The sequence below is a fragment of the Wyeomyia smithii genome, chromosome 3 (assembly GCF_029784165.1).
Source record: "Wyeomyia smithii strain HCP4-BCI-WySm-NY-G18 chromosome 3, ASM2978416v1, whole genome shotgun sequence".
Classification (NCBI taxonomy): Eukaryota; Metazoa; Arthropoda; class Insecta; order Diptera; family Culicidae; genus Wyeomyia; species Wyeomyia smithii.
Window position 1 is genome coordinate 34,220,693 of NC_073696.1, and position 10,178 is coordinate 34,230,870.

A 10,178-nucleotide genomic window follows, 5' to 3' on the forward strand; every position below is an offset into this window, starting at 1 on the left:
TTCAAATAGCAGGAAATCCATGAATTGTAGCAGTGCTGATATATATCCACACAATCAGTGAAGATTACGACAAATCCCAAGCACTGCGAGCGCTTTTTTACCACATTTTCGAAAAAGAGGTACAGTGTCACCCCGGTGATCAAAGTCACGCCAGTTTACGATACTTATCTTACACAGCCTGTAGCAACTACTCACACCAAACACACTAGTTTCAGCAATAAAACTGATGGAAAAACACTTAGAATGTAAACTTTCTCTAAGCAGAGTATTCACACGTGCTGACGATAGCCGTGCTGCCAGCTCTCCATTTTTTTGTATTGGTTTTGCAATATCTTAGGTGAATTATTTATAATAACTGGTAATGGAATGATGAATGAGATAGTAAAACAAATGTGCTGCTGTATATGGATTTGATTTGCATTGTTTCAGACAGTAATATATATTATTCAATGCACAAGACTTTTCTCGACCTTTAATCTATACACCTAGCTCCTTCATTTTTCCCACTTTAAGCTACATGATATTTTTTTCTGCACTTTTGTTGACCAGTTATCAACACAGGTTTGTTCTAGAGCTCAAACTGGAAGAAAATGAATGATTTTAGCCTTTTAATCGTTTCTGTGAATTATGGTGTGCCTAGCCAAGTCGGATATGCGTAAAAATTTAGAGAATTAAGTTTAGTTTAGTTAAGTTTAGTAGAATCTGCTCTGTGAAGATTTGCTGCTCAGTTGAGTATTCGCAAAGATTAGTGTGAAACCTAACAGTCCACGACAGCTGGTTGTAACGTAAAAAATTAATGTGCAGTCTATTGGCAGGATGATAAATTTGCGCAACTTTTTATCAAACACCTACTAATAGCAGTGTTTTTCCTGTTCTTCGATAGTTCCATCTCGGCTTCCGACGGCTTTAACATGTCGGATGTGCAAGCGTTTCATAAACTACGCGCTCCTATTGTTGTGTTATCCCGTTTTACTGGAATCGATTTTTATAACGCAGAAAAAAGGTTTTCTTCGACATCCTATTTTGTTATCGTTATCATACTGGTGTTCAACTTGCTCTCTGGGTATACCATTTTCAAGTACATTGAAGATACGATGAAATTGATGCAAATTACCGTTTTCCTTGGTGTAGCTTTTCAGTTGGGTTACCAATTTTTGTTAATTGTTTTTGGAAAGGAGTCGTTTAGAGCAATCTTCGACATGATAGAGAAAAAAATCTACTGTATTTTTGGCAATGGAACCGTCGAAGAAAGAGCCGCTATTAAAAAAACAATCCGTTACTTGGGAATTATTTTCAAAGTTATGTCATTTTTGTATTTCTCATCGCTGCTTATTTTTGCACTATGGCCACTGTATGTGTACTATACCGAAAACCAACTAGTTTCCCTGTTTTCCTATGAAGTCCCATATCTTAGAATAGACGAACCAACGGGATATATAATTCTGTTGCTCATCCAAATCATCATTTACATAATGGGAATATGTGGGGCAATAGTCACGGACTATATGTTTATTTTCGTCACATTCCACGCACTACTGAGTGTTGATCTGTTAATTCTGAATCTGAGCCAGTTAAAAAACATACTGACGGTTAAAGAATCCGAAAAAAATCTGGTAACAATTAGAGGGCAATGGAGAAAATGTGTGAAATATCATCAATCTTCAATAGAGTTAGTTTAACTATATTTTTATAATCAAAATTATTTCAAATTTATCAGAACTTGGTAAATTACAGAATATTAAACGCGGTTGAGAGTGCATTTGGATTTGTGTTTCTAGTGAGAGTTTTCTGTTCAGTGTTCACAATAGTAAATGTAATGCTAATTTTGGTCCTGGTTAGTAGAATATATATTCATATCATAATTACGAAAATTGATTTTCTGTTTTCATTCACAGACGGATTGGTATGTGGCTTACTTTTTTCTTTTATTAGTGTCGGCGGAACTTACCATTTGTTTTATTTTGGGCAATGCAATCGAGTTAAAGGTTGTATTAAAGAATGCTTCACTGCGATTTTGCTGATCTTGCTGTTTTCGATTTCAGATTGACGAGCTGTTCAACGCTGTAACCTCTTTACCGTGGCATTTGTTGAGTTTGTTTCAGCAAAAAGATTTCATATTTCTTTTGGCTCGTCAACAGAGGCCACTGATTTTAACTATTTACGGTTTTGTACCTTTGAACTTCGAGACTTACACAACTGTATATTTTCTGGTAAATATTTTGGAATGAAATTTTTACAGTTCACTTTTTCCAGGTATTGCGGGCGTTGTACCAATTTTTCGTATTGCTCTTACAGTATCTGGAGTGAGTTCTATATATAACATTTGATAGTGCAGCTAAAATGTTGTAGACGGTATAAAATTTTAAAACATGTTAAAGGTATATTTGTGAAGAGAAGTGTGTAATAAAAATAGAAGGTCTAGTTCCGATATGGGATGTAGCCTCAATGCCTTGCTTTGCTTTTTATTATCTTAACCCATTCCCGGTGGGTGATGCCATAAGGCATCACCTGAAATTTAAGTGTCGATTTAACCCTCTAGTGCCTAGTGCCGCCTTTAGACGGTCTTCAGCCAAACCTCTCAAAAGCTTCAATCAATACTTTAAAAAGCTTAATAAAGAATCATAGCGGTTTTTTTGAAAACTGTCAAAAAATTAATTTGGGCACTAGAGGGTTAAGTTCAACAGTTATACTTGAAAATTTGCACGATGAAACTATTTAGTTTGTCTAGAGAACAGATTGATCTTTCATATGTAACAGTTCGTGTTAATTGTGCATATAGTTGATGAGTGATAAGAGTTTAAAGTTCATTATTTGAGGTAAAAGGTGATTTCTCTTACTTTTCATCAGTGTCATTTACACTACCTACCGTGAAGTTGGAATTTCTTTACGGTCCATTGCGACACCCAGCTCAGCATCACCTGAAATAACTATCGCGCGTTCCGGAACATTTCAATGCGCGAATTCCACCGCTTCTTAGCGCTAGTCAGTACAATATTTGACATATTTTGACCTTAACTTATCTCACGATTTCGAATTGCTAGAATAATGCGGTCTTCATCGGTAGATAGTTTTGTGCAGAATTCTACCGCTTATGACGCTATTGTAAACGCGATTCTCCGTATTTAGGCCTTAGTATACCTCACGGTTCCGACATTCTAGAAAATTACGGTCTTCAGCAAAGTTTTACATATTTTGACCTAACTTATCCCGAGATTTTTACTTCATAGAAAGTAGCCATGCTTGGCCAAAATATCTATGAGTCCCTTTAAATCAGCCTGAACACTAATATAGTCCAATGATGCACGTTTTATTGTGCTTCCGTTTTACCTTTTTATAATGAACACAAGAAATTTTAACTTAATTATTAAAATGAAATTGAAAACAAAATATTTTAGGTTGCATAATTTCTTCTAATAGTTCATAACACTCATTATATTTACAAAACTTTACATAAATCAGCGCAACGTAGTGGTCTTATTTTTAACCAAACTGTCCATAAGCCGAAAGTTAATGATCTTTTGAAAATGTTTTGTGTTTTATACATGCTTACCCTATGCACTTTCATCACAACCGTCATCCACATTTTGCTCCCCGCATTTGCCGTAACGTGCTTCATTGCCGCTGTGGGCAAAAGTTACACGAAAAGAGACCGATTGGGTGTAAGTTATTATACCCTTGTTGATACTGCATACAATCGCTTGCAATCCAGTATCCTTTCGGTTGAAGACTAAAATTCTTGAAACGTTCTGTTCCAGCATTCAACAGGTCTTCGATAGTTAGACTCGTATCACTAAACACGCCGTCAATCTACACTATGTGACCTGGAATGTACAGGTGGTACCACCGCGTGATGAGCTCTGCCGTTCTACCCATAGTTGTCGCATGTTTATAGGAAACTCAATAGGAACTAAGACAACTATGTGTGGAACGGCAGAGCTTACAAGCATCAATCTCGTTTTCTTGCACCGAAACGCGCAGTTTGTTCGGGTTTACTGTACTGAAATAAAAAAAACACAACCTAGGGACCCCTTTTGCCCTATATATAGCTATAGTTTAACATGATTTTCTATTTCGACCGTTTTTGGCCTTGAAAAGCACTTTTTGACGATTCAGAGCTCAATTTGGGATCATTTTCTGTTTCGGCTTTTTCTGGCTTTTAGAAGTTCAGGTAATTCTGAGTTTAATTCAGGATCATTTTCTCTTTTGTCCTTTTCTGGCCTTTAAAAGCACTTTTCGGCAATTCTGAGCTCTATTTGGGATCAAATTCTATTTCGGTTTTTCTGGCCTTTAGAATTATTTTTAGGTGATTCTGAGTTACATTAGGAATTATTTTCTATTTCGGCTTTTCTGGCCTTTAGAAGCATTTTTCAGAGATTCTGAGCTCAATTTGGGATCATTTTCTATTTATTTTTTATGGCCTTTAAAAGCACTTCTCGACGATTCTGAGCTCAATTTGAAATAATTTTTCATTTTCATTTTCATTTTAATTTATTTTTCATTTTTAATTTTCTCGGCAATTTCAAGCTTAACTTGGGATCATTTTCTTTGTTGGCTCTTCCTGTTTTTTAAAAGTTTTTAAGTGATTCTGAGCTCAATTCGGAATCCTTTTCTTATATGACCTTTTTTGGCCTTTAGAAGCACTTTTCAGCGATTTTGAGCTCAATTTGGAATCATTTTCTATTTTGGCTTTTTTTTTGTCTTCTAGAATCTTTTCTTGGCAATTCTGAGCTTAATTTGGGTTCATATTATATTTTGGCTTTTTCTAGCTTCTATAAGTTTTTTTTATGAACTTCTGGGCTTAATATGGGATCATTTTTATATTGGCTTCGTCTGGCCTTTAGAAGCACTTTTCGGCTATTTTAAGCTCAATTTGGGATCATTTTCAATTTTGACCTCTTCTGGGCTTTAGAAGCACTTTTCGGCGATTCTGAGCTCAATTTGGGATCATTTGCTATGCTTTTTTTCTGGCCATTAAAAGCGGGGACGGGACACGAGGCATATGGACGCTAGGCATATGGATGTTAGGCATAGTATGCTAGGCATACAGACGCGAGGCATAATGGATGTGAGGCATAATGGATACGAGACATACTGCCAAAAGGCATAACGGACGCGAGGCCGAATGGACACAAGGCCGCATGGACGCGAGGCCGAATGCGATGTTGTATGATCGCATGAGATCCAATTATGTAGTTCAGGTGTTATTATATTCCTAAAGAGTTTAAGTTGGGTATGATACTTTTCTTGAAATCATGCGGCGAAGACGCATAATCGAGGGCAAGGAAACGAGGCGGCACTAAACCGCCGTGGTTTCCGCAGTCCGAGCCGGCCGCCGACCCGCCGTCGGAAGCGGCGGCCTCTCGCACCCAAACGACTGATCTACTGGTTCACTAGGTCTACTCAAACAGAGTTTTCTTCCCTTAGTCAAGTCCGAACGAGCGGTAGCGAGTAAGGACAGCACTCGCTTGAACAGCGAGTCGGCCGAAGGCCGCGAGTGTATTGCTTTTCAAATGACACTTAGCATAGCATAGCATAGCATAGCATATTTGATCGCCCGTGTGTTGCCCGCGATTGACCAGAATCAGCTGAAATTGCACAAAGAACCTTCAAAATGGTGCTTAGGAGTAGCAAGCCATTTTCAGTGTACAATTCCTGGTGATCTTTCTTTTCACTGATCAATAACGTAGCTGGCCACGCCCAACGCAGATCAATCGAGGAAGGGATATCGGGAATGTTAGTTTAATACTTGTTGCTACTAGAGACCGAGGAATCCTCTGCATCATCCACAAGTATCAAAGGAAGGAATTAGTGTTAGTGGAAAGGAATTGATCTGGATCCATCGAGGTTGATGGTGCGATCTTTCCTATACAAATTCGCGCACGATATGGTTACTTCTCGGTCTCTGGGCAACCGGCCACCAGACGATATAAATAGAACCACGCCACGATCGCTGCATCGGCATACAGGAGAATTGAAGTTTCTAGTTATCTTCGGCAACCTACCAATCGTTAACAGTTTGTATCACACTAAACTTCGCGTTTCATCCTGTGAGCTTTTTAAATTTACCTTGAAACGAATGGATTTCGTAAAACGCAACAACCGCACGCCAAACGCAAACTAAGCAAACTACTGGTACCAGTGAAAAATATCATACCGCGTTGTTTCGTGACATAGTGGATAAGCGCTCAAAAAACCGACAAAGCGCGTAAGGGGGAAAAGTCTCTGACCAAAGAGCCAATACGAGGCACACCCGAGCGTTGTACGATGTAAGATCATTGATGCGTGGTTATTGGACTTCGAAACCGATGTATGAGGATAGTCACACTGAGCGCGGTCAAAATACCGCGCGCAAACCCTAATGTAAAACTAGGTTACTCATGCACCATTCTTGTCTTGAGTAATAATGCGGTTCGGGGAAGAAAACCGACCAGGATTACCGGCTAAGAATATTTGCCTAAAACGTGGACTTCGCGGAAAATTTTATATAAACTATAATACCTACTGAGTATAAAAACTGGCAGAGTTGCATGCCTTCAAAGCAAGAAAACTTAGAAAAATGCCAATATGCATATCAAACAAAACAGAGTTAGAAGTTCATTTACAAAATGCCAAAACAATCGCCATCAACATTCAGTCGCATGGTATGATGTTATACCGACCAACGAGATTTTCAAAATAAATTTAAAAAATGTTGTTCAGGTTTTGCAACATTCGTCCATTAGCTAGTTAAATCATAAAATTGGAGCGTACCATCGAATAAAATACACGTAAAGACTTGGAATGGATCAGATAGCTTGAATTTGAGCTTGATCTACTGAGCTTGAGCTACTGATCAGAATCAGTCGCAATTGTCCATCAGATAATAATTTATTCGCGCCTGCATGCTAATCAATACTGACACCTGGCGGTCAAATAAAGGAAGCAAATGTTAGATCAATGCTAGTTACTACTAGTTACTACAAGTTTATAAATAGGCAAATATGGATACGAAACAAAGTAGAGTTCTAAGTTTATTAGCAAAATACCAAACTGATCACAATTGAAATGCGGTTATCATGGACGGCGTGTTGTATGTTTCCAACTTAACTTTTCAAAAAAGTGTATATGTACAAATATTTTTTGACCGAGCTAAGCAAAGCTTTTTGACAGTGTGGACTCATGTTGGCCCGACTCACACGAATTGAACATAATCATCCAAGAGTACACTATTCGTTCAAAAGCTACGAAATCATAAATTGAATTTTAGTTTCAGGTTCATGAAAAATGAAAATAATGAGCAATCCTACTGCGCACGCATGCCGAGCAAATTGTTGAAAACACGGCAACACTTCGCATCGACTTCATCATGTTTCGACACACACACACAAGCAAACTTCAATCCAAGCAACCATCATCTCTCTTCACGCCTCACACGCAGCCAACACAAATGTACACGAATGCACTAATCACCACGCAGCACAAAAGGCAGAAAAAAACAAATTCTCTCTCGCTATGCTGTTCAAATCGAATGGAAGAAAAGTTGTGTGCGTTAACATAGGTAGTCAGGCCTGAAACACGTCGAACGCCAAAGCGAGCGATCGGGCGAGACTCCTGCCGCAGCTCAATAAACAGCCGTAAGTAGATCTGTTCACCAACCTACGGCAAGAATCCTACCGGACCGCCCGCGCCGGCGTCCAGGATGTTTCAAGCCTCACAGTTTCACTGTAAATGTAAAATATTATCAACACCAATACTTAGCTTCTGATTCCTGTCTCTCCAGTTGCATTTTACGAGCCAGCTGAAGCAAAAAGGTTTGCTCTTTGCTGCGTGCAAAGCTCAATGGGGGATAAAAAGAAATAAACAAACACAATCCTATAATCGATGTCAGGAGAGGACGTCTAGAAAGTTGTGATGTCAACAATAGTGTATGAACTGTTAATGATTTTTGCCAAACTAGCAATGGGCGATCTTTTCTGTATTGCTTTTCAAATGACACTTTGAAGCGAAATACATGTTATTGAATGCTGTGATGATGATGACGATAATAACATATTCCGCATCACTTCCCCTTTGCCTTGTGTCCTTTCGGCCTTGTGTCCTTTCGGCCTTGTATCCATTCGCCCTCGCGACCATTCGGCCTCGCGTCCTTTCGGCCTCGCGTCAATTCGCCCTCGCGACCATTCGGCCTCGCGTCCATTCGGCCTCGCGTCCATTCGGCCTCGCGTCCATTCGGCCTCGCGTCCATTCGGCCTCGCGTCCATTCGGCCTCGCGTCCATTCGGCCTCGCGTCCATTCGGCCTCGCGTCCATTCGGCCTCGCGTCCATTCGGCCTCGCGTCCATTCGGCCTCGCGTCCATTCGGCCTCGCGTCCTTTCGGCCTGGCGTCCATATGCCTCGTGTCCGTATGCCTGCCGTCCATTATGCCTAGCGTACTATGCCTCGCGTCCGTATGCCTCGCGTCTGTATGCTTAACGGGGTGTCATCATTAAAAGCACTTTTTGGTGATTCTGAACTCAAATTGGGTTCATTTTCTATTCTGGCGTTTTCTAGCCTTTAGAAGCACTTTTCGTTGATTCTGATCTCAATTTTGGCTCATTTTCTAATTTTACGTTTTATTTATTAATTTATTTATTTCGTGAAACAAAAGTAGACTACATATATTTATAACTAACTTACATGCTATATGTTATTTATACTAGTGAAAGAGGAAAAAAAGAGTTTATACATAACTGAATAATGGTTTCTTTACTTGACGGATTATTACAATGAATGTATTCTATCGATTTAAATTGCGCGTTGAATTGAAATATTGTTTTAATTTAGTTCTCGACATAGAAAAGTCAATTGCTTCACAGTGTTGGTTATACACTAACATCATTTGATTAATAGGCCCGTATTTAGCATAATTGTTTCGTTGATGATTTAAAGAAAACAAAGTCCGAGTTCATAAATTTCAGAAGGTACATAAAAATTGAGTTTTGATAATATTTCGGGTGAATCGACACGCTGAGATACGATATCGTTAACAAATGATATCATTGCGAAATTACGACGGGCTTTTAATGATTGGATGTCAATAAGTCTGCAGCGTTCGTCATATGATGGAAGGGGAAATGACGTCCATCGTAGATTACGAAGTGCATATAACTGATGTACTGATTCTATTCTGTCTACATGTGTTGCAGAAAACGGAGACCTTACAATGCTATAGTATTCTAAAAGTGACCTGACATAGGAATTATAAAGTGTTTTATGTATATGGATCTTGGAAATTATAGCAGAAACGTTTTATGAAACTGTGCATGTTACTAGCCTTATTAATAATTGTATTGTAGTGATCAGTCCCTAAGTCCCTAACTCGTTCACATTTCTCTACTACCTGATCTCCTAAGGAAATAATATTGCTTGGCATGTTTCTTTTTCTGCCAAAAGCCATCGAACTACATTTTTTACGTTTAGCTGAAGAAGGCTTTTTTTACACCAAATATAAAAAAAATTTATCTCGTTACGAAAAATGTTTACATCATCAGCGTTTTTAATTTTAATGAAAAGTTTTATGTCGTCGGCATAAATAAGAGTTTTTACATGTTTTAGAATAAAGGAAATGTCGTTTACAAATAATATAAATAGTAGAGGGACCAAGTGAGAGCCTTGAGGAACTCCCGAGGTTACCTGAATCGGTTTCGATAGTACGCCTTTAAATTTGACTGTTTGTTGACGATCTGTCAGATACGATTCAATCCATTTGAGTAATTGTGGATGAATTCCAATTTTTCGTTACTTGAGGAGAAGCAGGGGTATATCAATGCGATCAAAAGCTTTACTGAAATCAGTATACACACCCTCCACAATTATGGGTCAGCTACAATTACGGGTCACTTTCACGCAAAACCGTCTATTCTCACGAAAATGAACAATTTTAATTAACAGTAGTAATTTTTGTAACTCACTTGTAACCTCATTCATACGATTAAAATGATTTAAAGTTGAAAATGTCACGAAAGTCTATAATTCTGCTCGGTGCAGTAAGTGGAGTGAACTGAACAATTTCTGTATGTGTGTGTATGTGTACCTGTTTGTATGTATGTGTAAATATGTTGTTTATATGTATAGTATATTAAAATCGAAACAAAAAAAGAAATACAAGATAAGCGCTCATTTTACAGAACGCATATTCCGATTTTAATGTTCGCATGCTC

General features: G+C 38.5%; 1 protein-coding gene across 1 annotated transcript; it reads left to right on the plus strand.

The window, feature by feature from the left end:
• The first annotated feature begins 1,199 nt into the window (after positions 1–1,199).
• Positions 1,200–2,307, plus strand: LOC129728220 (uncharacterized). The gene is made up of 4 exons (XM_055686639.1): positions 1,200–1,613; positions 1,896–1,985; positions 2,043–2,210; positions 2,254–2,307. The coding sequence occupies exons 1-4, from the start codon at positions 1,200–1,202 to the stop codon at positions 2,305–2,307; spliced, it is 726 nt and encodes a 241-aa protein (XP_055542614.1).
• The last annotated feature ends 7,871 nt before the right edge of the window (positions 2,308–10,178 follow it).

Bases quoted from the DNA above. Each gene is read 5' to 3' on its own strand.
- LOC129728220 (XM_055686639.1), top strand. From the start codon at position 1,200: ATGATAGAGAAAAAAATCTACTGTATTTTTGGCAATGGAACCGTCGAA. The intron at 1,614-1,895 runs GTAACAATTAGA...TTTCATTCACAG, and splicing joins AAGAATCCGAAAAAAATCTG to ACGGATTGGTATGTGGCTTA. The intron at 1,986-2,042 runs GTTGTATTAAAG...TTTCGATTTCAG, and splicing joins GCAATGCAATCGAGTTAAAG to ATTGACGAGCTGTTCAACGC.